The sequence below is a fragment of the Podarcis bocagei genome (genome assembly GCF_964188305.1).
Source record: "Podarcis bocagei genome assembly, chromosome: 16".
Taxonomy (NCBI): Eukaryota; Metazoa; Chordata; class Lepidosauria; order Squamata; family Lacertidae; genus Podarcis; species Podarcis bocagei.
In genome coordinates this window covers 32471495-32495152 of record NC_138142.1, presented here as the reverse complement: position 1 = coordinate 32495152, position 23658 = coordinate 32471495, and the positions used below count along the sequence as shown (strand labels likewise).

Here is a 23658-nt window from a genome sequence, read left to right as displayed (position 1 = left end):
CCTTCTCGCACACTGAACCAACCTTGTAGGGCAATGGGAGCTTTGAGGATTAAGTGCAAGATTTAGTTGTAGGAAAGCTGAGAGGATTGAAGGTTGCTAAAACAAAAGTAGGTGCCAGTAAGAATATCAGAAGAGCACTGCTGGATCAGTCAAAGTGGCCCTTCTAGTCCAACATTCTGTTCTCACAGTGGCCAAAGGGATGCCTCAAAGGGAAGCCCACAAGCAGGACCCGAGTGCAAGTGTTCTGCAGTTTCCAATAACTGGCATTCAGGACACTGCCTGCAGTTATCTATGATGGCAGTGGGTCTATTCACAGTGAGGGCCAGATTCCCTTCTGGGGTGGCAGGAACATGCCAAAGGTGGGCAGCAGCAGAGGCAAAAGTGACCAGAGCAATGGAAGTTAATTGTACCTTTGTACAGTGGTACCTCGGGTTACATACACTTCAGGTTACAGACTCCGCTAACCCAGAAATAGTGCTTCAGGTTAAGAACTTTGCTTCAGGATGAGAACAGAAATCGTGCTCTGGCGGCGCGGCAGCAGCAGGAGGCCCCATTAGCTAAAGTGATGCTTCAGGTTAAGAACAGTTTCAGGTTAAGAACGAACCTCCGGAACGAATTAAGTACTTAACCCGAGGTACCACTGTATAGTCGATAATGGGAGTAAAGGCCTCTGCAGCCTTCCCAGGGCTTGAATTTCCTGTTTGCAACCCGGCGGCAGTAGTACCAAGAATTCTGTCTTAACTTGCCCAGGACAGAGAACCCCCTCATATGCCTGAGGCTTCCTCAGCCTTTGGCTGCTTCGCTAAGCTACCTTAATGGTGTGGGTGTGCAGCTGGAAGCTGCCATTGTGCTCCAAGTCGTTTTAAATGCCGGGAACTTATAAAGGGTATGGTCCCTTTCCCAAAAGAGCTACCCTACTATGAAATCTGGGTCTCCGCAACTTCTGTAAAAGGAACCACCAACTATTACCCATGAGCAAGCAATGCCAGAGGCCTGCTGGTAGCAGGTAAAAAGGGAAAGGTAAAGGTGCCTCTGACCGTTAGGTCCAGTTGCGAATGATTCTGGGGTTGCGTGCTCATCTCGCTCTATAGGCCGAGGGAGCCAGCGTTTGTCTGCAGGCAGCTTCTGGATCATGTGGCCAGCATGACAGCTGCTTCTGACGAACCAGAGCAGCGCATGGAAACACCGTTTACCTTTCCGCCAGAGTGGTACCTATTTATCTACTTGCACTTTGACGTGCTTTTGAACTGCTAGGTGGGCAGGAGCAGGGACCGAGCAATGGGAGCTCACCCCGTCGTGGGGATTCGAATCGCCAACCTTCTGATCAGCAAGTCCTAGGCTCTGTGGTTTAGACCACAGCGCCACCCGCGTCCCCACAGGTAGCAGCCATCTATTCAAAACATTTTTAAACTGGGCAATTCCTCACAACACACTGTTGGTACCTTTCATCTCACCCTTTGCTGACCTACTGGCAATACCTATTGTGACTATCCTTCTGCACCACGGCTACTTTGTAACCCAGGATGGGGAACCCACGGACTTCTTTAGGTACACCTTGGGATGTCTCCCCAAGTCACAAACCTTCGCTAGGCACATCCCTCCGTATCTCCTGCTCTGCACCCTCCTTGGGCGTTTTTGCCTTCTTGGAATGTCATTGCACTGTGAAAATGTTTGCTTACCAGGACAGAGAGATGTTGGAGTGGGGGGTCCCACCCATTTGTGTCTGGCACAGAGCTACTTCCTTTGTTACCTTAATGGCCCATACTTAGAAGGCTATTACCTCACCTGGAAGCTAGCCTGGCTATTCCTGGAACTGAAGCCCTGCTGGATCCAGGCGTTAGAAGGGCACTCAGGCATACAATTTACCACGCCAAAACTCGTAGAATCATAGAATCATAGAGTTGGAAGAGACCACAAGGGCCATCGAGTCCAACCCCCTGCCAAGCAGGAAACACCATCAGAGCACTCCTGACATATGGTTGTCAAGCCTCTGCTTAAAGACCTCCAAAGTAGGAGACTCCACCACACTCCTTGGCAGCAAATTCCACTGTCGAACAGCTCTTACTGTCAGGAAGTTCTTCCTAATGTTTAGGTGGAATCTTCTTTCTTGTAGCTTGGATCCATTGCTCCGTGACCGCTTCTTCTCTATGTATCGTAGCAATACATACACAAATATGTGAAGAGAAGGGGAATAACATGTGTAAGGAATCTAATATGAGGTAGTTTTGGGGGGAGCTATGTAGGTGCAGAAATGGAAGAAATTCGCCTCCACCATCTTAGCTGTAGGCGAGGCGGTCCCTCCTTCCGTCCTCTTTTGGGCGAGAGGGGAGAACCACAGTCGTATTGGTGGGGGGACTTTTTCCTATCCCTTTGGCAGGAATAAACTCGGTAACGCCACATGCGGCTTCTACCACGCATATGGCGACCGCCGAATCGCTACCGGAAGTTGGTTCTCCAAGCAAATTGTCCTTCACCCCTAGGAGCAACGACGGCGCGTGGAGGAAGAGAGAATTGCGCCTATACCGGCGGAACCACAAAGTTGGAGAAGTAGCGTGTAACACTCGAGCTCTTCCGGCGGAAGTTGTGGAGCCAAGCCTGGGAACCGCCGGGGACCTATTTATTGGAAGAACCGGCCGCTGGCGGTGGGAGTGGCGAGCGCCGGAATGGCGGACTCGGGGCTGGGAGATGTGGAGTCTCTGCCCCGCGGGGGCTTTCGGTGTCGCCTCTGCCATGTGGCGGTGGCCAATAGTGAGTGGGGCCGAAGGTCGGGAGGTGGGGCCTGTGCTGCGGGTGTGCAAAGGTTTTATATTGTCCTATGCACACGCACCAAAAGAGAGAACTCGGTCTGGTACTCTGCACGTGGCCAGAGGCACTCTCTTCTCTCTTGCTCAAATGCTTCCAAGGCTGAACTTGGACTCGAGTTAAGTGTTCTGTCTCGGAAGCGCAGGAGGGCAAAGATGGGGAATCGATGGCCCTTCAGGCTCCCATATCTTGGCTAGCGGTAATGGGAATTAAGAGCCCAGCAACGTCTGAAGGGCTGCAGTTGCCCAGCCCCTGCTGCGGGGTTACTCTTCTCCCCACCCCTTGCGAAATTCCTGTATATTTCAAAACTTTTCAGCTGAAGTGAAGGTTTTGGTGATACGAGGAAGCTGTGATGAAGGAAAACTTCGCCTGTTGCAGGGTTTTTTGGAGCCTTCTGAGAAGCAAAGTTACACACTTAAGGCAATGTTGCCTTATTTATGAACAGCAGCTAACTCACAAGAGTCCTAAACCATGGAAAGTAACTTATTTCCTTGTGTTCTTATACAATGAATATATATGTATATTTTTTATTCTGCAAGAGCACCTGAGTTGACCTTTTCCCCTTTAGTATGCACATGGAACAGTGGTCCCCATGCAGTTGAAATCAGTTTCGTATTCCTCTATACACTTTCCAAACTGTTGACATCTAGAACTAAGGAGGCAAAAGCGCTCCTGGTGTTCCAAATTCGGCCTTAATCAGTTATTGAAAAGCATTATCCATACCAAATTTGAGTGATGGGGAAGACTATTGATATGTTCTTATTTATTGAATTTATATACTGCCTTTCATCTGAAGATCACATGGCAGTTTACTTCATAAAAACATAGTAACATAATAGCAGCAGAACAACAACACCACCCATGCACATTTAAATGTCATATATTGTTGTATCACTCAGCGGCCTGGTTGAAGAGGAATGGTTTCACCTGGCACCTAAAAATATGTAATGAAGGCACCAAGTGTGCCTTAAATAAATCCTTATTTTTGCAATGCAAACAGCTTACAAACAGATTTCAAAGTGATGGAAGACCACACCTTTGCCTCCCTCATAGCTGATGCCACATCAGACATCAGAAGTAGGGTAGGTGGGTTGTAGTTTTGGGGGAAATGCCCTTGTGAAGCCCACCACAATGACCAGACACCGTTTCAAAATGGCTTTTACCTGATTTTTATGTCAGGTGTGTCATTTTGATGTTTTGGGTGTCGTCTGCATATTGGTGCTATCCAACTCCAAATTCCCTGATTTCACCCTGCTTCATATGGATGCTAACTATTTTTATTTTGTGTGCGTGTTTTGTTAACAGATTCATTTGAAAGTGAAGGTTTCAGGGTATTTTAAGTGGCAACTTACTTTAATGGCTCCCTGAGCCTTATATCTCAGCTCGATCATTGACATAATCCATAATCCATAGGAGCATTGTAATGGTGCCCTGTGTTACAGAGGCCTGACTGTCCTCAGCTAAAAATCAGCCATTTAGTGTTGCTGGTCCCATGTGATGGGCAACTCTGGCAGAGATTTGGCAGGCACCCTCACTTCTGACTTTCAAACACCCCTTGAAGACTTATTTTTATGCTGATAAGCCTATTCAGTTTTAAGAGTAGACAGGCATTTTAATGAAGATTTTGCGTGTTAATGGCATTTTATGTTTTGCTGTATTTGTATTGTATATATCGTAGTAGACTGCCTTGACATTTTACATCAGATGGCGGAATGTAAATACTTTTATATTATTACCATTTATTTATTCAACTTGTATCCAGCCCTTCCTCCCAAAGGAGCCCAGGGTGGCAAACATATCACTACAAAAATCATTCTAAAACCAATAGAAGTAACTATCTTTGGATTTCTGTGTTGGAGTAAGTGTGTTGGGAGTTCTGGAACTGTTTTTATTATACTTGGTTTGCATCGTATTGCTTTTAAATGTTTATTGATGTAAACTGCTCTGGGGTCATCATGTCAAAAGGGCAGTATTAAAAGCTGATTAAAATAAGCGAACAAAAGCCTTGGTTTTTCTGCTGCAGAGCCCAGCCTGGATGACCACCTTCGTGGGAAGAAACACCAGCGCTTGGAAAACCTCCGCACTGTCCGGCAGGCCCAAGAACTTCGCAGTGTGTTCGTCAGTGGTTTTCGGAAGGGGACACCAGCCTCTGAGCTGAGTGATTATTTCCAGGCCTATGGGGAGGTGGCCAATGTGGTAATGGACAAGGATAAGGTATAGCCTTTGGCATCAAATTAGTAAAACCTCGATAGCTGCTTATTGGGAACATAGGAAACTGCCTTAAACTGAACCAGGGGGTCCATCTAGCTCAGTATTGTTTACTCTGGTGGGCAGCAGCTCTCCAGGGCTTCAGGGGGGTTCTTTCTCATTCCTACCTGGAGATGCTGGGGAATGAACCTGGGTCTTTGCATGCCAAGCACATACTTTGCCACTGAGCAAAAGAAAGAGCACATGCAGCAAGAGACATAAAGCACTATATAGAAAATGGTTTCAGTTCTCCCTTCCGTTCATTTCACAGAGAATGATACCATCCAGGAGTGCATTAAATTTACTTTTGGCCTCCTACCACTTTCAATATTTAACACACTCCATTTGAATAAGCTTTGCAGGGGAGCAGGAAAATAAACTTTATGAGACAGATAAGAACATAAGGAGAGCCTGCTGGATCCGGCCAGGGGCCTATATAGTTCAGCATCCTGCTCACACCGTGGCCCACCAGATGCCTCTGAGTAGCATGCAAGCAAGGTCTGAGCACAAAAGCCCTCGGCCCACCTGTGCCTTCCAGCAGCTGATATTCATTTTTAAAATTAATATTTTATTAATTTTCTGAAAATAGCAGAGATAAAACAACAACAGTACGTCTTCATAATCAAACATAAAAAGAAAAAAGTTGACTTCCCCCTAGTCCCTTCCCTGGTTCTACTGTTTATCATCATACCACATCTCCATTTTATATTGAAAAATCCTTGAAATTACTTATTGTCTATTCATAATGTCATTACAAGTACAGTCATACCTCGGGTTGAAGTAGCTTCAGGCTGAGCGTTTTCGGGTTGTGCTCCGCGGCGACCTGGAAGTAACAGAGCATGTTACTTCTGGGTTTCGCCGCTCACGCATGCGCAGACGCTCAAAATGATGTCACACGCATGCGCAGAAGCAGCGAATCGAGACCCGCTCAGTCATGGGTTGCGTTCGCTTCAGGATGCGAACAGGGCTCCGGAACGGATCCCGTTCGCATCCAGAGGTACCACTGTGTTTCTAAAATCCTGCTAATGTACAGTGGTACCTCAGGTTAAGTACTTAATTCGTTCCGGAGGTCTGTTCTTAACCTGAAACTGTTCTTAACCTGAAGCACCACTTTAGCTAAGGGGGCCTCCTGCAGCTGCTGCACCGCCGGGGCATGATTTCTGTTCTCATCCTGAAGCAAGTTCTTAACCTGAAGCACGATTTCTGGGTTAGCGGAGTCCGTAACCTGAAGTGTATGTGACCCGAGGTACCACTGTATTAACCTGTCTATCAGCCCAGCAGCTGATATTCAGAAGCATGCTTCCTCTGACAGTGGAAGCACAGAGTGTAGCCATGCTGGCTAATAACCATTGATAGCCTTTATCTCCATGAATTTGTCATCTCCTCTTTCAAAGCCATCCAAGTCAGTGACCATCCCTGCCTTCTTTGGGAGCAAGTTCCATAGCTGAACAATGCACTGCATTTTATCTGTCCTGAATGTTCTAATATTCAGCTTCATTGGATGTTCCCAAGTCTATGAGAGAGGGAGAACAACCATTCTCTGTCCACTTTCTCCATGCCGTGCCTAATTTTTTCCACCTCTGTCACCTCACCTCTTGCTTGCTTTTTTCTTGAAACTACAAAACCCCAAATGCTGGAACTCTCATCATAGTGGAGTTGCTCCTGACCATTTTGGTTGCCCTTTCCTGAATATTTCCCAACTCCTTTGTTCCCAAGACTTAAAGAGGCTTAACCTTCAAAAGCTTTTCACATGCAGCTTTATTGGCAGTAAATTCCATTGAGCACAGTGGGACTTCTGAGTAAACACGCGTAGGAGTGGGTTGCATGTTTTCAAAATAACATTCCATTGGGGAAAATCCGACTCCAGCAGGCCTAGGGAGGTGTTCACAGTCATTTTAATGATCATTCTATTCTGCTTGTAATGGTCTTTTAGAAATGTTTTTAGATTGCTGTACACTGCCCTGACATTTTTGTCAGAGGACAATACACAGAAATATTTCCTGCCCTCTGGACCACCTAGCTGGAGGAAGAATTATTTGTTAACTCGGAAAGCTTTCATCATCCATTTCATATGCTTGTTTGTCCTAATAAAGGCTGTTGTTTCTCTTGATCTGTTAATTCTGTTTTAAAGACATTAATCTATTTTGGCTGAGCATGCATTGTAGCTTCTTTTTTCTAGACAGGGCAGGAGGATTGTGAGATGACCCAGAAACTGACATTCTTTTCTTTTCCCTTGCTTCACGTGCTGCTAGGGAGTCTATGCGATTGTGGAGCTACAGAATGAGACAGTGCTGGAGAAAGTATTGGCACAGCCCCAGCACAGTCTGGGGGGTCAGAAGCTGCGTGTCAAGCCTCGAGAGAAGAAGGACTTCAAATACACGCCCCCCAGGAAGCAGGGGTCAGCCAGACAAGGACAGCTGAGCCCCGAGAAGCTGGCACAAAAGTTGTGCCAAGCTGACAACGTGAGTGAACTCTGGTTTCTTTTTCTTGCCCTGTCTGTAACTTATTCCTGATCCCAAGTGCTGGAGGAGACTGAATGGATGTGGTTGCTTGACAGGGCTAGCAACAGCTTTAAAAGTATTAAACCCAAAGCCTTGCTATTGGTCTCCTGCCTGCAGGTGGGCAAAGAGCTGTAGCTCACCAGCAGAGTGAGGGCCCAGGTTCAATCCCTGGCATGGGAAAGATTCCATGTCTGAAACCCTGCAGAGCTGCCAGTCAGTGCAGACAGTAGGGAGCTAGATGGATGTAATGGTCTGATTCTGTATGAGGCAATTTCCTGTGTTCCTTTCTAAACCAGCTGTTCAGTTAGGATCATGAGGACTGGAATATTCCTTTGTTTTTAGGGCAGAAACCATAGCTCTGTGGTAGAGTATCTGCATGCAGGAAGTTCCAGGTTCAAGCCCAGGCATCTGCAATCAGACTCCTGTCTGAAATCCTGAGCAGCTGCTACCAGTCAGTGTAGACACTACTGGCCTAGACGACCCCAATAGTCTTGACTTGGGTATAAGGCAGCTTCCTTTGTTCCTGTGTTTCTAGGTGGATGCCCAGATGTCTTTGATGGTGCAGCTCTTTGAGTTCTCCGAGAGCGAACGGCGCCTGCGGGACTTGCTGGTCACTCTCTTCCAGGAGGTGTTCCTGGAGTTTTTCCCCGGTAAGCTGCTGCCCTGGACCTCTGCTGATGGTCCAACCTTGGATCTTCATTTGACCTTTCACCCCCCCCCTCCATGCCCAGGTTCTGCTGTTCTCCCCTTTGGTTCCTCGGTGAATGGCTTCGATGTCTCTGGCTGCGACCTGGATTTGTTCCTGGACCTCGAGAAGACAAAAAACTTCCAGGCCTCTGCCAAGCGACCTAGCGGGCCACAGGTGAGACCCAGAGCAGAGGACATTAACAGTAGACGGAGTTACGAATGTATCCTTCAGTCTTTCTTAGACTAGGAGTGGGAAACCCTTTCAGCCTGACAGCCGCCTTTCCTGCTAGGCAACCTTTCAGGCAGTGGGTCATGGCATGTGGGCCTTGGAAGCCTACCCAAAAAGGAATCTGGCCCTGAGACGGAAAAAGATTTCCCGCTCCTGGTGCAGTAGTGATGCCGTCCTCCATTAATCAACAGCCCTAGTTGTAGCTGCTGTTATTTTTACATGGATCTGGCTGCCATGAGCCAAGGGTGATGGCTGCTACCTTGTGAAATTGATGGAGTTGAGGTTAGTTGGCTGTTCACCACCATGATGTCAAATGGAACATCCATGTCCAGAAGCAGTCTATTTCAGAATTCCGGAGGTCAATGGCATAGGAAGTTGCTTTAAGCTGAATCAGTGGAGTCCATAAGGGCCTGTCCTCAGCTGGCCCCTGCTTACCCACTTCCTTGCTTCCAACCAGTCTAGGAGGTGGTACCTTGTCTAAGTGTTGCCTTTGTAGAATGCTGTAGGGAGGAGGATGGAGACAAGAGCAGATCTTCTTGGTTCCATCTATCCTTGGCTGCGGCTCCCCCTACTTCTGGTCTTCCTCTCTTCCCACCCTGCCAGTCCTAATGAGCACTAGCTCTCACAGCTTCCAAGGAGCCGCATGCAAAAGTGGGTGGACTAATGGATGTGACTCTCTTGCCTTTGTACAGCAGGCACTCACAAGTCAGAGGTTGCTACATGCACAAAATTCTCTCTACCCCCCATCCTGGTAACCTAGGCGCATGCTTCCTGTTCACTGACAGATTCCAGCCAAGGAAAAGCACTTGAGGGGGTGTGGAGCAAGGCTGGAGAAGGCGGAGTAGCCAGTTAGCGATGCCTAGAGGTCTCCATTCTTTCCACCCTTGTTTTAGGCCTCATGTCCACTATACATTTAAAGCAGTATCCTCCTACTTTTAAACAGTCACAGCTTTCCCCCAAAGGATTCTGGGAAGTGTAGTTTGTTAAGGGTGCTGAGAGTGGTTAGGAGACACATACTCCATTCTACCCCCACAGAGCTACAGTTTCTAGAGCGGTTTAACAATCAGTCCCTCTTCTCGGGGAGCTCTGGGAATTGTAGCGGACCGGTGCCAGCTTCAACCACCAGCATTTCCAGGCAAGGCTGGGAAAAATAGCCTGTCTGAAACCTGCCACTTAGACAGTGCACAGTTAGACGTTCCATTGTTCCAACCTGGTATAAGGCAAATTCCTACACTGGAAAGAGGTCTGCAACGCACTAGAATCTACATGAAGTGCTGGGAGAGATCTGAAACCCAGGAGAGATGCTGCCAGTCAGAGTAGCCAGCACTGGGCCAGACAGAGAAACACTCTGACTCAGGATAAAAACAGCTTGTTCCAAATGCACCTTCTCCTCCAGGCTGAGGACGGAGCCAGTGTGGAGCTGGACTCGTGCTCGGAGGACTCGATCCTGAGCGATATTGACTTGGCTTCCGCCACAGTGCCTGAAGTGCTGGAGTTGGTTGCCGCCGTGATGCGGAAGTGCGTTCCAGGAGTCCACAATGTCCAGGCTGTGCTGACTGCCCGTCGGCCGGTTGTCAAGTTTTGGCACAAGGAATCGGGCCTGCGTGGTGACATCTCCATAAACAACAAGTACGGGGGCTGTGTTTGTGTGTTTGTGTGCGTGAATCCCTTTACTAAATTTCGCATTGTTGCATTACACCTTTGGCCCTGCTGGATGTTGCTGAACCACAACTCCCATCACCCCTGGCTGTTGCCCATGCTTGCTACGGCTAATGGGAGTTTTTGTTTTGCAACATCCGGAGGGCCAAAGGTTCTTTCTATTTTATTTATTATTATTAATTTATTGAATTTATAGCCTGCCTTACCTCCTAAGGAGCCCAGGGCAGCAAAAAGTTACATGATTTAAAAACCAAAAATAATGCAAATGCATTCTACAATAGATTAAAACATACTGAAACTAGTTACAGATAAAACATTCTAAAATACAATTAGAAAGCAAAACATACTTTCTTCCAATGATCTCAAGGTTTCCAGGAACAATATTCTTCAGCCACCAAATGCCTTGATAAACAGTAACATTTTCAGATTTCTCATAAAAGTTAAGAATGATGGAGACAGGCACACCTCACTGGGGAGGACATTGCACAGTCAGGGAGCCACCACTGAAAAGGTCATGTCACAGGTCAGAGCCAGTCAGGCAGCCCCCAGTGGTGGCACTACGAACACGACCATTTAAGTACACGAGGTCTCAGGGAATTGTTTCTTAGGAGTTGATTTCCTCTCTCATTTTGGTGCTTGATATTTTCAAAATGAGACAGATGTTGCAAACGAGACCCTTTCCCCACTTCCATTTTAGCTGTATGCTCAGGGGGCGCAGGGTAGCTGCCTCCTTGTGTCAGGGTCCTGACTTACTGTCCTCTTCTCTGGATTCTCTCTCCATGGTAGGCTGGCCATCTGCAACACGCGCTTCCTGCAGCTCTGCACCGAGATGGACGAGCGAGTGCGGCCTTTGGTCTATGTAGTGCGCTATTGGGCAAAGCAGCAGGCGCTGGCAGGTAAAGTGGAGAAACAAGGGGGGGGACTCAACAGAACTTGTGAATGGAGAGAACTGCCCATAGCAACTCAGTGGTGGAGCATCTGCTTTGCATGCAGAAGGTCTCTGGTTCAGTCTTCAGCATCTTTAGCTTGGCTTGGAGAGACTCCTTGCTTGGGTCCCTGGAGGGTTGTCGCCCATCAGTGTAAACACCGGAGATGTACGTTTTTAGGACCCCCTTTATTCCTTTGAAGGGATGCGGGTGGCGCTGTGGGTTAAACCACAGCGCCTAGGACTTGCCGATCAAAAGGTCGGCGGTTCAAATCCCTGCGACGGGGTGAGTTCCCATTGCTCGGTCCCTGCTCCTGGCAACCTAGCAGTTCAAAAGCACGTCAAAGTGCAAGTAGATAAGTAGGTACCACTCCAGCGGGAAGGTAAACGGCGTTTACCTTCGCCAGAAGTGGCTTTGTCATGCTGGCCAAATGACCTGGAAGCTGTACGCCGGCTCCCTCGGCCAATAAAGCAAGATGAGCGCCGCAACCCCAGAGTCGGCCATGACTGGACCTAATGGTCAGGGGTCCCTTTACCTTTACCTTATTCCTTTGACTGCAGTTTGTTTAAATACTGAATTTTAAATTGCTGTAACCTGCTAGCAAAGGGCAGGTAATAAATTTAATCATTGTTGTCATTTGGAGCTACAAAAATGTGCCATGGGTGTCAGCTACAAAATGGCTGCCATGGAGGGTCTAGCCTAACATGGAATGGCCACCATATCTAAAAGAGCAGACTGAGAGATGAAGGCCTACAAAATAATGTGGGCATTCCCTGCCTCCCCACAACCAGCCACCCCATCACTGAGGAAAGGGAGCCTGTGCCAGTCACTCCCTGATTGCATCTGCCACCTGTTCAGTATTGAGGGGAGGGGTAGGAGCCAATCAAATGTAGGTATGTTTAAGGGGGCGTGTTCACTGTTGATTGGCTGAGCCTGTGCAAACAGGAACTGAACCACAAATGTCTGGTGGCAGTAGGAAGCCAGAGCTTTATTTCCACTTAACACTACCTCCTTTCCTCTCTTGACAGGGAACCCATTTGGTGGAGGCCCCCTCCTCAATAACTATGCCCTGACCCTGCTGGTGCTTTTCTTCCTGCAGACACGCACCCCACCCATCCTACCTACGGTCGCCCACTTGAAGGAACTCTCAGGTACCTACCCTCCCACCCCAAAAACGCACGCTGGGGTTCTGAACAGCTTTATTTATCACTTAGCTAGATCCTGGTTTTGCCCTCGTCGTTATTTATCTTGTACAAATTGTTAACACCCACTCTGGGCTTCCTTGTGGAAGGAAAAGCAAGGTGCAAATATTGAATGATATTTCCAGTCCCTGCAGCCGCTGGCTACACACAGACGTCTTTGGACCTGTCTGTTCTGGTGAGATCACCTGGAATGAGGACAGCAATTCATTTGATGCTGAAAGACACTTACCTGAGGAGGGAAGGGTTCAGGGTTCATTTTGTTGTTCGTTTTTTGAAATGTAAAAGATTAATAAACCTAAAGATTAATGAATGCACACACACAAATGTGATGTTCCTGGCAATGCTTCTGGAAAGAGCGTACTCACTCTCCTCTGCTCCTTAGCGGAAGAGGAACACACTGTGGTGGACGGCTGGGACTGCAGCTTCCCCAAGGATTCTGCACGGCTGGAGCCCAGCGGGAACAAGGAAGATCTTTGTGAGTTGCTCTCAGGAGGTTAAAACCCAGATTAAAGTGCAAACTTTCCTGGTTATTCTCCTTTAAATGTGCAGATGGGAGTCTGGGACATTGGCCATAGCTCAGTGGGACAGTATCTGCTTTACATGCAGAAGAAGGCTCCCCTTCAATCTCCAGGTTGGGCTAGGAATGTCTCGTGCCTAAAGTCGTGCTGCCAGTCCATGTGGACAGGACTGAGTTAAACGGGTGGTCTGCCTCTGCATAAGGCAGCTCCCTTTTTAAATCTTCACTTTATTTAGAACAGTGGTTCCAAAACTCGGGTCTCCAGCTGTTTTTGGACTACAACTCCCATCATCCCTAGATAGCAAGACCAGTGGTGAGGGATGATGGGAACTGTAGTCCAAAAGCAGCTGGAGACCCAAGTTTGGGAAACACTTATTTGGAACCATGAGGGCTGGAATCCTTATTTTTAGGGGAAGGGGAGCAGCTCGGTGGTGAAGCACCTGCGTTGACTGCAGAAGGTTCCAGGCTGAATCCCAGGCATCTCCAGGTAGGACTGGAGAAAGATTCCTGGAAGAGCTGGGATGACATTCCCTGCTTTGAAACTGACTGCTGCCTGTCAGTGCAGACAAGACTGGTGCAAGAGGGACCAGTGGTTTGACTTGGTATAAGGGAGCTTCCTATGTGATGGAAGCACTGAATTGCTGTTGGTAGTCCTTTGTGCAAAACCTCCCTCGCATCTCCATGGCTCACTGGCTGCCGGCCTCTTACTTTCCAGGCTCTCTCCTGTCTGAGTTCTTTCGCGTCTTCGAGGACTATGACTTCGCTGGCTGCGTGATCTCGCTGTGGGAGGGCCGCCCGCTGCCCCTGCCCAGCTTCCTGTCCTGCTCTGAAGCGGGCAGCAAGCTCAAGCTGGGGCCCTTCAACCTCCAGGACCCCTTTGAGCAGAGCCACAACGTCGCCGCCAACGTCAACGAGAAGACAGCGCTGCGGTTCCAGCGCTGCTGTTGCAACGCAGCCAAGTACTGCCGCAGCCTGCAGTACCAGCGCAAGTCCAGCAAGGGAAAGATCTGGGGGCTCGTCCGCCTGTTTCAGCCGGGCGCCACCGAGGCTCCGGTTGCTGAGAACCTTGTCATTGGCCTTCCCCTATCAATGGCGGTGCCGCCTGCCCAAGCCCATGAGCTTCTGGGCCAGGCCGGGGACTTCCATCTACTTTGGTTCCAGAAGGTCTGTGCTAGTGTAGCCTTTGTCTTAAGGGACGTGCTGAAATGTAGCTGTGTGGAGGTGGGGCAGGGGCTTGGGGAGGAGCAGGAAGTCTCTGAGGTGAAACAGGAAGAGGAGGAGTTGGAAGCAAAGACTCAGCAGCTGTCAGTAGGGTCCAAGCGCCCTCTAGACGAGGGAGGGAGCAATGTCTCTCTGCCCGCTAAAAGGCTGCGAGTTGATGATTTGCTCCCTGGTGAGGAGAGCATGACCTGGAACTGCGCCATCTGGCATCGCGTGTGGCTGGGCCGTCGCCGCATCCGGCGGCAGCTCCAGGGGCCGGAGGCCGAAACCCAGCAGCAAAAGGCCAACTCCTTGGAGCTGGAAGCAAAAGTGTCTGAGGCCATTTCCCAGCAGGAGTGCGAAGCAAGGCCCACAGACCCTCTCTTCCAGTTCACAGTTTGTGCCCAGGCCAGCAGGAGTGGCACTTCCCGTGAGCAAGACACACGCATCAGCCTGAAATTCTCAACAGACCCTGAGCAAGCGTCCGTCTTCCAGGAGTTCTTCCACTTCCTGCAAGGTTTTTTGCCCCGAATGGTGGAGCAGCACCTGGTTAGCAAGGCCTGAGTCCCCCGAGAGAGGGCATCAAGCTATGTATTTGTGAACAGTTACAGATTTGTGTTTATTTATTTTTGCATATTTTTCTTACTGCCAATGTGAATATGAAAACATGGCCAAAACTGATTTCCACATCTCTCTTTATTTCATTTATTCTTATCCTGCCTCAAAGTGACAAGAGAAGGAGCACAGATTTAACCTCTGTGTCTTCGTTTGTGTTTTTACAGCCTGGTAGCCAAGGGTGGGGAACCGCTAGCCTGCAGACCAAATTTAGCCCACGAAACATCCCCTAGTGGCCCACAAGGCTGTTTTCCCCAGGTCATGGCCACCCACCCTATACCTGATGTCATAAAAGGTAAAGATAAAGGGACCCCTGACCATTAGGTCCAGTCGTGGCCGACTCTGGGGTTGCGGCGCTCATCTTGTTTTATTGGCCGAGGGAGCCGGCGTACAGCTTCCAAGTCATGTGGCCAGCATGACTATGCCGCTTCTGGCGAACCAGAGCAGCACACAGAAACACTGTTTACCTTCCCCCCTATTTATCTACTTGCACTTTGATGTGCTTTCAAACTGCTAGGTTGGCAGGAGCAGGGACCGAGCAATGGGAGCTCACCCCGTCGCAGGGATTCGAACTGCCGACCTGATCGGCAAGTCCTAGGCGCTGTGGTTTAACCCTGTTACCTGATGTCATATGTAGCTTCAAAGAAACAATTGCTGCCCTGAGGCGTGTTCCCACCTTGGTCTGGGAGAGGAAAGTGGTTGGCATCAAAACTGCTGCTAAAACGGGGACCCTCCCATTTTAACAATTGTTTCAGTAGAAACGGCTTTCCTCCCCTGGAGCAAGAGTCAAAAAGCAGCACAGAGGTCCTGTCTCAAAGCCATTCTGCAAACAGATCACTCAATCTGCAAGTTAAGAACTGCAGTTCCGGTGAACCCACTGAGCCTTGGGTGGTGGCCACTTGTATCTGAAGAAGTGTGCATGCACACGAAAGCTCATACCAAGAACTAACTTAGTTGGTCTTTAAGGTGCTACTGGAAGGAATTTTTTTATTTAGATCCTTTTTGGTGGGGGTCCTGGGCTTTAAAGGGCTCAGGGCTGCATCTAATTCAGTACCATTTTTGATTGCACAGATAAACTCTGATGGTGATTCTATTTCCACTGTCCCACCAGCTGTGTGATAAGTAGTTTAATCTCAAAAACTCTGAATTGTCCCGACTTGGTCAATTTCTTGATAGTCTCTGATTGGCCTGGCAGCCATTAGCAACATATCTGCATAAACATTTCTACTTTGCTGTAATGCTGTGTGGTTCTGCCTTTGCACAGGAGATAAAAAGATGGATTTCCTTGTATGAAGCTTACTGTAAGCTTTGACTTGCTTCCCAATAATTTTTCCAGGGGAAGCAAAATGTTTTCAGATGATGAGTTTGGGGCGAAACAGCACACCAAAAAGAGGAGGAATCGCAAACTTGTTCGGAAATCCTTTGTATACATGCTCCGGGCAGGGGAAGAAATAGAATTCTGCACATGCGCGGGGCCGTTCTCGTTATCACTAGTACTACACGTGCTCCAGAGAGTGCCTGAAGGAGACAGACTCGAGATTCTGCAGCTCCATTCCTTTCTTTCCCCCCCGCCGATCGAGGCCAGTGCGCATGCGGAATCCCTGCGTCCTTTGTTTTACACGTGCTTGATGTTTTCCTATTGCGCTTGCGCAGTCCTCTTCCCGCCCTGCCCTTTCGTAATATGTCCTAGAGACAATAAGGTCATCTGAAAAATTAGAGCGACATACAAAGGCTATACTTCCGGTATCAATTGAAAAGGAGGTGAAGATGACCATTTTAAAGAGGGGGGCAGTAACACGGTTCTATACCGTCATATCTCCATGGTAAAAGCCCCTTAATTCTCCGCTCCAGAAGTTGTGTCGTGCAGACAGGAACAGAGTATGAAAAATCCGTAATACTATTATCTCTCGAAAATAGTACTGACTATCGTAGGGATAGAAAGAAGGCCATAGAGCTCTCTCTTTTCTATCTCTATGGTCACGGTCGTCTTCTAGCCTCTGTAAAAGAGGGCGCATGCGTTCTAACGTCTCAATGCACGCGCTAAACGGGCGAATTTGTAAAAAGCGATGGCCATTGGGCAGAAAGGGAAGGCGGGGAAGAGTTCCCGGCATGCTCCGCGGCTACTGACTATTTAACCCTTCAGCGGGCGGCCACTGTTTCTCTATCTAAGGCAGTCCTGCGGCAAGGTAAGTAAAGGGCTTGGGAGGGAGAGTTATTGCTTTTTAATCCGGTGCCATCCGCGATTTGTGGAGGGTTACAGGCCTGCAAATCCCACTAAAGGGCTTCTGTACTCTTTCCCTCATCTTTGGGTGTGAATATTGAGTAGCCATTGAGCGTTTTTGTTGAGAAAGGATGCGGTCGACGGGCCGCGTATGACCCTGCAAGCTCGTGCAACGCTTAATTGGGCGCAAGGCCCTTGGATCTCTTGTGGGACTTACTTCTGAGTAAGCATTCGGCCAGTTCTATATAAGAGGTGGCTGAAATACAAATGAAGGTTACTTTATTTGCCATTTAACGGCTGGGTGTAATCGATACTTGATTTGATTTCATTTTTTTATTGCTTTTCATAAAATATCTCGCAGTGATTCCTGATGCCTGGAATAGATAGACTTGTATGTGCCTGTGGACGATTAGAAACCCTACCGACCTGGATGCCTATCAGAAAATGTGAACACGGGCCTGTGTGCCCATCAAGCATTTTTGCATTATGCATAATAATTAAAAAAAGGTTTACATTCCATCCAACCACAAGGCTCCCAGGCTACAGTGTTTATAAGCTATTTTTTACAGATTTATGCAGCAAAGGCCATGAAGCATAAATATGATGAAGGCTTACAGCAGCCTAACTTCTTATTATGGATCTGATCCAGCTTGTGTAATACTTTCTGTGCTGTTATTTTATTATCTATTATTCAGAAAATAATAATTGTTAGGAATCCAATGATTTTTCATGGTGTAGCTCTGCTGTGTTAAAGAAATCTGAGCTTGGTGCAATATGCTTTTGAGAAACAATGCATAGGTTAGGGCTTCATTTCTCCATAACTTTTAAGGGTCTGCTGTAGATCTTTCTGATTAAAGTTGGTCACTGGAAATCGAAACCCAAATCACTCTCAGAGCTACCCTTCACTGAGTACTCTGGGGATTAATTGATAAACCACTTCAGGAACTGTAGCTCTGTGGGAGGAATAGGGGTCACCTAACAAGTCTTAGCATCCTTAACAAACTACAGTTCCCAGGATTCTCTGGGGAAAACATGACTGTTTAAAGTGGTAGAATGCATAGCATTGGTGGGACCCTAGAATTGGCAGTATTGTAAGCCATCTGCTCCAACCCACCACATCAAATCCATAGTGAGGGCATTCCCTAACAGACTACCTTTGCTTAAAAGCTTTTGAGATCAAGTATGGTTTTGGTATAAATTCCCCAGCCATAAGCTAGCGCTCCCTCTGTATGCTTAATGTCTTTCTCTGATGAAACTACACAGACCTGTACTGAAAAGTTCTGTGAGGACATTGTTTTGTTTCTGAGAATGGACTCCTGGCTGCCAGAGTCAGTTACTACTTTCTAAGATTATATCACTTGGAAATGTCTAGCTTATAATCAGCTGTTGGCTTTTTTCTCCCTCCAGACCTGAATTTGCAAGATCATGTGCGACTGCTTTCCAGGTGAGGTGGAAATCAAATGTGTTTAAGCTGTTCTTTGTTATGTACTTGGAAAGATGAGCAGTTGTTGGGCAATTGACGTTTGGTACATGGGAGGTTTTTAAAATATAATATGCTGTGTATTTACATTGATGTCCAAACATAAAACGAAAATGTCCTATATGAGGTGTACTGTATTTGAATACAACGTTTTCGAATTTAGAAGTTAGTTCTAACCATGGTCTAGCATGTTGCAGAGGACAATTGGGATACAACTCTGCAATGTTTTTGATCCTTCAATTCATTTCTTGCTGGGTGGCTGTGTATGTGTTTGAACAGACCCATAAAGACCACTTGTTCTTTCTGAAAACCTTAGAATGCTATACTTGGCATCATATTTTAAACTTTGCCGCATAGCTCAATCTTGGGTGCCCTTTCTAGCCATTGTTACAAGGGCATCAAGTGCTACAGAGATGAAATCCACGAACTCTCTCTTTCTGAGGCTTCAGTGGAGAAAACCTTTACCAGATTCTGAGTGGCACTAGCCCTGAGCATCAGTGTGGGAGATGGAAGTAGATTTTGCCAAAGTGTCCTGACAAAATTGTTCTATGTCCAAGACACAAAGACCATGTGGTCAAGTGTGCAGAATCTCTTCCTCATACGCACCTTTGGTATAGCAGCATTAGTGGTTGAAGGCAGTGTGATTTTATTTTTTGATATATATTTTTTTCATATTCCCCCATTCTACAGCTGCAAGTGTCGTCAGCTATGTGTCTGCACCACATGTAAGTATCTATTTTAAAGTGCATTAAGGACATGCTCAAAGGAGCTGTAATTAAAAACAAAATACTCCATTCAGTACCACTTCTGTAACTGCCACTTTGGCTACAGTGCTCATTGAATAACATGATCAGCTGGATAATGCAGAAGCCAAAACATTTTCCTTAAATTTAAGATATTTCTGTTTATCTAGTCACTGTAATTTTTTGTGATTTGCTCTCAGATCCTGAGCAAGGGGAACAAAACCTGGCCCTCTTGCATTGTATGTTTACATGCACAGTATACTTGCATGCCATTTAGAGAACTAGTCCATTTGAGAAGGAGCAAAATAGTCTTGTTGCAGCCAGTGGGGCAAATTTCTAGTAGGAGGGGGCAGGAGGAGTTCTCTGGACAAATCCTCTGGGTGTACTTCAAAAATAGAAAGCTTCCAACACACCCTACCAGCTGTTTTGAGCTCCTTTTTGCTGCCTTACTGTGTTCTGTGATGTTAAAATTGACAAGCATATATCTGATGTCTAGTGATGTCAGCTTCCCGTCTGAGAACACAAGACCTTCCAGCTTGCTGAGGAAGGAAGGAATGAATGGGTATACAAAATAAAACAAAATGCTTCTGATTTTCTTAATTACAGGATGCATATTCCTGAACAAGGAGCAGCTGTGTGGAAAACCCTTAAGAGGTCTATTTGAGGACCAGTGCATCTGAATGATGGGGAGGTGAGACCTTTGTGCGCTGGGTGTGTTTAGTTCTAGGTGTGTTTCAATCGTTTGTGCTTGACTTGTTTAGTTTGAAATGATGACCTACGTTGATGGACGACATTTAGTCTCATGGCAGTAGAGTTACCAAAGCCCTGATCAAACTGCTGCTCCTCCGCGTAGCAAATGCATGCTGTCTTGAGTTTCCTTTTACTGAACAAGTTCTTGTGTCCTACACAGGTACAAGGACCCTGGCCAAAAAAAAGTGAGTATTGGAGGTACAGCTCATTTTTAAATTTATGGACTGTTTAATATAGAGGTTGGGATGTTGTTAGAGTCCAGCTTCCATCAGCCCTGGCCAGCATTAGCAAGGATTTTGGGGGTTGTAGTTGAGCAACATCTGGAGGACCTGACATGTTCCTAACCTCTGGGTTAGTGTATTGTTGCTCTTACTTCTGTATTGCCACCCAACTCGCACCTGCTATCTCCCCAGTGATGAGAGACTTTTACCGCCCCAGTCTGATTTCTTGTGACTGAGTGGTCCTTTCTGAGGCTTAAGAGCTCAGCAGGACGTGGGTGAGGTTGGATGGTCATAGCTGCAAATCAGGGCTTAATAATAATCATTTTCTCTTGCTTTCCAGGACCTGCTGTTTCTTTCAAACAGCAGAATGGAGCAGTTAATTTAAAAGACGGTGCTTCCAACAGGTATATTTTTTTTCGTTGCAATCGAACAGCCACATGCTAGCAAGAATAAGATCTAGGAATCTCAAACCTAAAGCATCACTCTGGTCCCAATGAAGAAATCCTATTGCGTCTTATCTTCTGTTTTGGCGCCAGAACCTGCAAAGGTTGAACCCACTGGGGCCAGCAGAGGGGAAAGATGAAACTCTGCTCCAGAAGGAACTGTCTGATGGGACTTAGGTCTGATGAGGAAGGGCTGTAGATCCAGTTCATTTTTATATGCATTTATATACATAGATGACTTTTGTTTCCTTCAGAATGCAGGACATACTCCAGAGAGCCAGCCCTTGTGGGCTGGACAGCTTGTCCTCCTGTCTCCAAAGGAAGAAAAGTGAGTTTGCATATAGCGCCAACCTTGCTTTTAACTTCTCTGCTAATAGTCAGTTCACCCATCCCCAGTTCCCACTGACATGATGATCTCACTTGGAATCTCGTTCGGCTGAATTTTGCTGTTGAGAAGCGGAATCTGAGCATCAGTTGGGAGAGTGACTAAGCTGGAGGTGGTGGTAGTTGCTGTATCAAAACTTGCACCTCACTGCCTGGCTAAGTAATGTCCCAGCCCTTACAATTTTGCTCCAGTTTTTAAGTTGATGGGATTTCTTTAAATTTGAATATTCCTTCTTGTGGACTAGAGGTCCTGCTTGACAATTTGTTTCTTCTGGATTTTTCCCCCTAAATGGCAAAATCATCTTTCTTGCAGAATGGTGAACCTGAATTGGGGGCCCTCCCTCCCTTCCTGGTGGAGATTTAGCAGGTAAAGTTTATCTGATCAGTAAAATGGTAGCATATGTGAAAAGCTTAAAATACAATTTTATTCATTTCTGCTTGGAAGTCCAGTGGGGCTTACAGCCATGTAAGTATATAGGATTGAAACCTTTGAATATCTGGCTGTCCAGATTACAGCTCTCTCTGGGGGATTCCAGAAGCCCTGCACACTGTAACTTTCCAGTATGCATAAAAAAGAGGACTCCCATAAAAGTTAGGAAAGATTGAGCAGTTAGTTGCCTGCAGTTTTAATGATGAGTTTCACTAGCTCACTTTGATCATATATAAAACCATGAAAATGTTTGAACAGCTGAAAAACTGCAAAGAAACAAATTAGGTAGACTAAGCAAGATTTTTGGGCCTTGGGTCTGATTGAGTGTGTGTTTTCCCCCTCCTTGTAGATGACTCCCTGAAGCCAACTACATTCCTAAGCTAGCTGCCAGACCACTGGTCCATCCATCTTTGCATTTTCTACATGAACTGGCAGCGGATGCAAAGAGGGTAAGTGCTTGCCCTCCACAGTTTGGGGTGTGTGAGAGAAAGAGGAGGGCACTCCCTCCTCTTCCCAAGTTGGCTCCAGTGATGAGATTGTTACCGCCCCAGTCTGATTTCTGTGACTGAGTGGTTCCTTCTGAGCCTAGGAGCATGGCAGTGACATTTGTGTAAGAGATGGGAGATGACAGTTGCTCTTTGACTTCATTATACTTAACATCTCTATTTTTTCCTTTTCATAGAAGAGCTCAAATTGGGGCTCCTGCTGGTCTCTCCAGTAACTGGTAGCTTCCTTATATTCCTGTGATATTGCTGCAGCATTGATTCCTTCCAGCCCACTTCACCCAGCCTGTACAAGATCACCCAGCCTTCTGCATCCAACAGGTGAGTTTTAAAAACTGACCGCTCTAAGAGAACAGGAGGGTAGGCAAGTGGGGGGAGAACCAGGGTTGATGGGAGCTACAGTTGAGCAACATTTGAACAGGCCACAGGTTCTCCAACTCCTGGGGGTTAGGGGAAGGATTGGAGTATTACATAGTCCCAGAACATGAGCTTTTGGTATAGTGGCGTGGGGAGGAGTCCCAATGAGGAGATAAGGCAACGTGTCTTAACCATCTGTCTTGGCTCCAGAACCTGCAAAGGTTGAACCCACTGGAGCTGGCAGAGCGGAGAAGAGGAAACGCTACTCCAGAAGGAGCTGTCTGATGGGATTCGTGGGAGGACTAGCACAGTGGTTGTGTATGGTTTTGATTTGTCACCTATAGTAGCTCATCTTTGTTTTCTTTCTCCCTCTTGCCCCGCTCCCCTTTATACACAGGCATGCGCAATTGCTGGAGACTGTTCTGAAGATGATCAGCAAGCTGTCAGTGCTCTTGATTGATTCCCTCTCCCTCCCCCCCCCCCCAAGTGCTAAAGCAATCAGTCCAATGTTATTGCTTGTAGCCAATGGCCATTACAATACAATGTGAACACATCACACAGCTGCAAAAAGACCGAGTTTCCTGAAAAACGTGTAGCTTATTACTTTATGCTTTTATTTGTAAACTGCTTTGCTTTTTAGGCAAAAACTAAATTTCATAGAAATGCATTGTGGGCAGTACTGAATAAATTACATATGTGTGACACGTTGCCTTTTGTGTTTTTTTCTGAGTCGTGGGTAAAGGGTTGTCTGTAGCAAAGATGACGAGTCGCTATTTCTTTACACCACAATATATGGGGCTCTTCAGTATCCATTCCAGTAACTTGCCTTGTTTCTTCATATGTATTTTCCTGAAATTGGCACTCTTTGCAAATGTGATGGAGGGAGAGCTGGGTATGATAATTAATACTTAGGTATAAAGTTAATCCGGTAAAAGGTTTCTTTTCCTTCTACAAGCCAAGGGAACTCTTGACAGCTATACAGTGCCATCTACTGCATCTATAATGAATAACACCAATTCACAATGTCAAGCCACTCAATTCAGTGGGTGATGAGCGCTCATAAGCTGTCAAGTTGTGTTTCCATACACCCATATTTCCTGACAAGCTTTAGCCTCTTGAGAAATTTCTAAGAATGTTCCCCACTACTTGTTCCTGCAAAGGACAGCAAGTAATTGTTAGCATGATATTGCGATCAGGATGTAAGCAAAAAACAGAACTGGGAGGAAGACATTTTGGGGTGACAGAAAATCATTCATGTCTGCATAACTTCCATTTCAGTGTATCTGAAGAAGTGTGCATGCACAGAAAAGCTTATACCTAGAACAAATAAAAAAATTCCTTCCAGTAGCACCTTAGAGACCAACTAAGTTAGTTCTTGGTATGAGCTTTCGTGTGCATGCACACTTCTTCAGATGCACTGCATGCACACGAAAGCTCATACCAAGAACTAACTTAGTTGGTCTCTAAGGTGCTACTGGAAGGAATTTATTTATTTTGACTATGGCAGACCAACACGGCTACCTATCTGTAACTGGAACCTA

General features: G+C 46.8%; 1 protein-coding gene and 1 long non-coding RNA gene across 12 annotated transcripts; both read left to right on the top strand.

Moving 5' to 3' along the window:
- The first annotated feature begins 2594 nt into the window (after nt 1-2594).
- On the top strand, nt 2595-14648 carry TUT1 (terminal uridylyl transferase 1, U6 snRNA-specific). 2 transcript variants are annotated; one of them, XM_081173298.1, is made up of 11 exons: nt 2637-2748; nt 3803-3884; nt 4826-5016; nt 7302-7511; nt 8086-8200; nt 8282-8412; nt 9863-10095; nt 10912-11021; nt 12080-12202; nt 12636-12728; nt 13486-14648. In XM_081173298.1, the coding sequence occupies exons 3-11, from the start codon at nt 5002-5004 to the stop codon at nt 14532-14534; spliced, it is 2079 nt and encodes a 692-aa protein (XP_081029424.1). In that variant the 5' UTR covers nt 2637-2748; nt 3803-3884; nt 4826-5001; the 3' UTR covers nt 14535-14648. The 2 variants fall into 2 exon arrangements, with proteins under 2 accessions (XP_081029423.1, XP_081029424.1); XM_081173297.1 differs by lacking the exon at nt 3803-3884 and having other exon boundaries at nt 2595-2748.
- A 1992-nt stretch (nt 14649-16640) lies between these two features.
- LOC308575027 lies at nt 16641-22819 on the top strand. Of its 10 annotated transcripts, none has more exons than XR_014002664.1 (10): nt 16641-16771; nt 18214-19011; nt 19636-19720; nt 19940-19968; nt 20341-20404; nt 20698-20771; nt 21141-21194; nt 21607-21706; nt 21940-22081; nt 22515-22819. It is a non-coding gene; the product is annotated as an uncharacterized lncRNA (long non-coding RNA). The 10 variants fall into 10 exon arrangements; XR_014002665.1 differs by lacking the exon at nt 16641-16771 and adding an exon at nt 16786-17029 and having other exon boundaries at nt 19636-19683; nt 19940-19977; XR_014002666.1 differs by lacking the exon at nt 16641-16771 and having other exon boundaries at nt 16786-19011; nt 19636-19683; nt 19940-19977.
- The last annotated feature ends 839 nt before the right edge of the window (nt 22820-23658 follow it).

Excerpts from the sequence above, each read along its gene's own strand:
- TUT1 (XM_081173297.1), top strand. The coding sequence starts at position 2,664 with ATGGCGGACTCGGGGCTGGGAGATGTGGAGTCTCTGCCCCGCGGGGGC. Across the intron at positions 2,749-4,825 it reads CCATGTGGCGGTGGCCAATA|AGCCCAGCCTGGATGACCAC; the intron begins GTGAGTGGGGCC and ends TTTCTGCTGCAG. Across the intron at positions 10,096-10,911 it reads GACATCTCCATAAACAACAA|GCTGGCCATCTGCAACACGC; the intron begins GTACGGGGGCTG and ends TCTCCATGGTAG.